This window comes from Etheostoma spectabile, chromosome 9 (assembly GCF_008692095.1).
Source record: "Etheostoma spectabile isolate EspeVRDwgs_2016 chromosome 9, UIUC_Espe_1.0, whole genome shotgun sequence".
In the NCBI taxonomy this organism is placed as follows: Eukaryota; Metazoa; Chordata; class Actinopteri; order Perciformes; family Percidae; genus Etheostoma; species Etheostoma spectabile.
Window position 1 is genome coordinate 5,752,305 of NC_045741.1, and position 1,292 is coordinate 5,753,596.

The 1,292-nt window shown below is 44.3% G+C and overlaps 1 protein-coding gene across 1 annotated transcript in view; it reads left to right on the forward strand.

The window, feature by feature from the left end:
* The window catches only part of LOC116696194 (myomegalin-like), a 107,462-nt gene that overhangs the window by 104,162 nt on the left and 2,008 nt on the right, over positions 1 to 1,292 (forward strand). Inside the window, 1 exon segment of the mRNA XM_032527005.1 lies at positions 538 to 676. Coding sequence (XP_032382896.1) covers positions 538 to 676 — 139 coding nt within the window.

A 1,292-nucleotide genomic window follows, 5' to 3' on the forward strand; every position in this document is an offset into this window, starting at 1 on the left:
ACAGGCGCACACACTCAGACCGTGGACAGGATGTGGGGATCAGCAAAGTGGAGGAATGAGAAGCACAGAGGCACAGATCGTCACTTCCTGAAGTCTTACTTGGCCCGAGTTCATGTGGAGAAGCGGCATCGGCGAAAAGAATCCGTTCGATGCTATTCTGGGTGACGTGAAGAATCATTGGCCGCCTGCTATTGGACAATAAAAAGATTTTTTTTTAAATGAGGTCATTAAATAATTCATTGTTTTGATGAGGTCGAGATAACCGGAAAGTACCCAGCATTAGTCTTAGCCTAGACCAGGACCCCAGGGGACAGGAGACAGAAGGCTACTTCCTGGTGTGAAACAATCGGGTTCTTTCTATATGTTGAATAGTTTTCATAGTAAAAAAAAAAAAAGGCCATCCTGACCTCTTCACAGACAAAATGCATATTAATCCCCTCCTGGCTGCATCATACATAGTTTATAACTTTTTTTATAACTCAACAACATCCCAAGGCCTTGTGTTTCTTACTCCGTGAGCGTTTTGTGTGTCCACAGGATCCGTCTCTGAGGGAGGAGGTCGTCTCTCTCCGTCTGAGGCTCTCGGAGCGAGAGCAGGCTCTCCAGGACGCCATGGAGAGAGTCCAGAGCTCCAACCGCACCAAAGACAGCATGGAGCACTTTATAGTCCACCAACGTGAGTGGTCCCGCTCACGTGAAACCATCTTTTATCACATTGGTTTTACACATCATATCAGATCATATTCCAACATAAAGGAAACCATGGAATTCTTTCAGTAATGTAATAAAAAATCTACATTTTTACAAAGCTGACTGTCCTTTTAATCTCTTAGTCACTAAAGATTAGAGCTGCGACTACTGACTGTTGTTATTGTTAAGTAATCTGTTGATTATTTTCTGTGTGTGTGTGTGTGTGTGTGTGTGTGTGTGTGTGTGTCGGATTGATGTGCGTGTGTATGCATGGGTGTTGCATGTGTGTATTCATGTGTTTATGTGTGCGTGCGTGTCCTGTCCTGTGTTTTGTGTGTGGTGTGGTTTTTGTGTTTGTGAGTGTGTGTGTCTGTGTGGGTGTGGTGTGAATTTATGTGTATATATGTGTGTGGTCTGTCTGTCTGTCTTGTGGTGTGTTTGTGTGTGTGGTTGTGTGTGTGTGTGTGTTGTGTGTCTGGATCTTTGTGTGTATGCTTGCCACGGTGTGTGTGTTTTGCGTGCAGGTTTGTTTGTATCTGTCTGTGGTTGTGTGTGTGTGGGATGTGTGTGTGGGTGTTTGTGTTTTTTTACGTGTCGAGAAG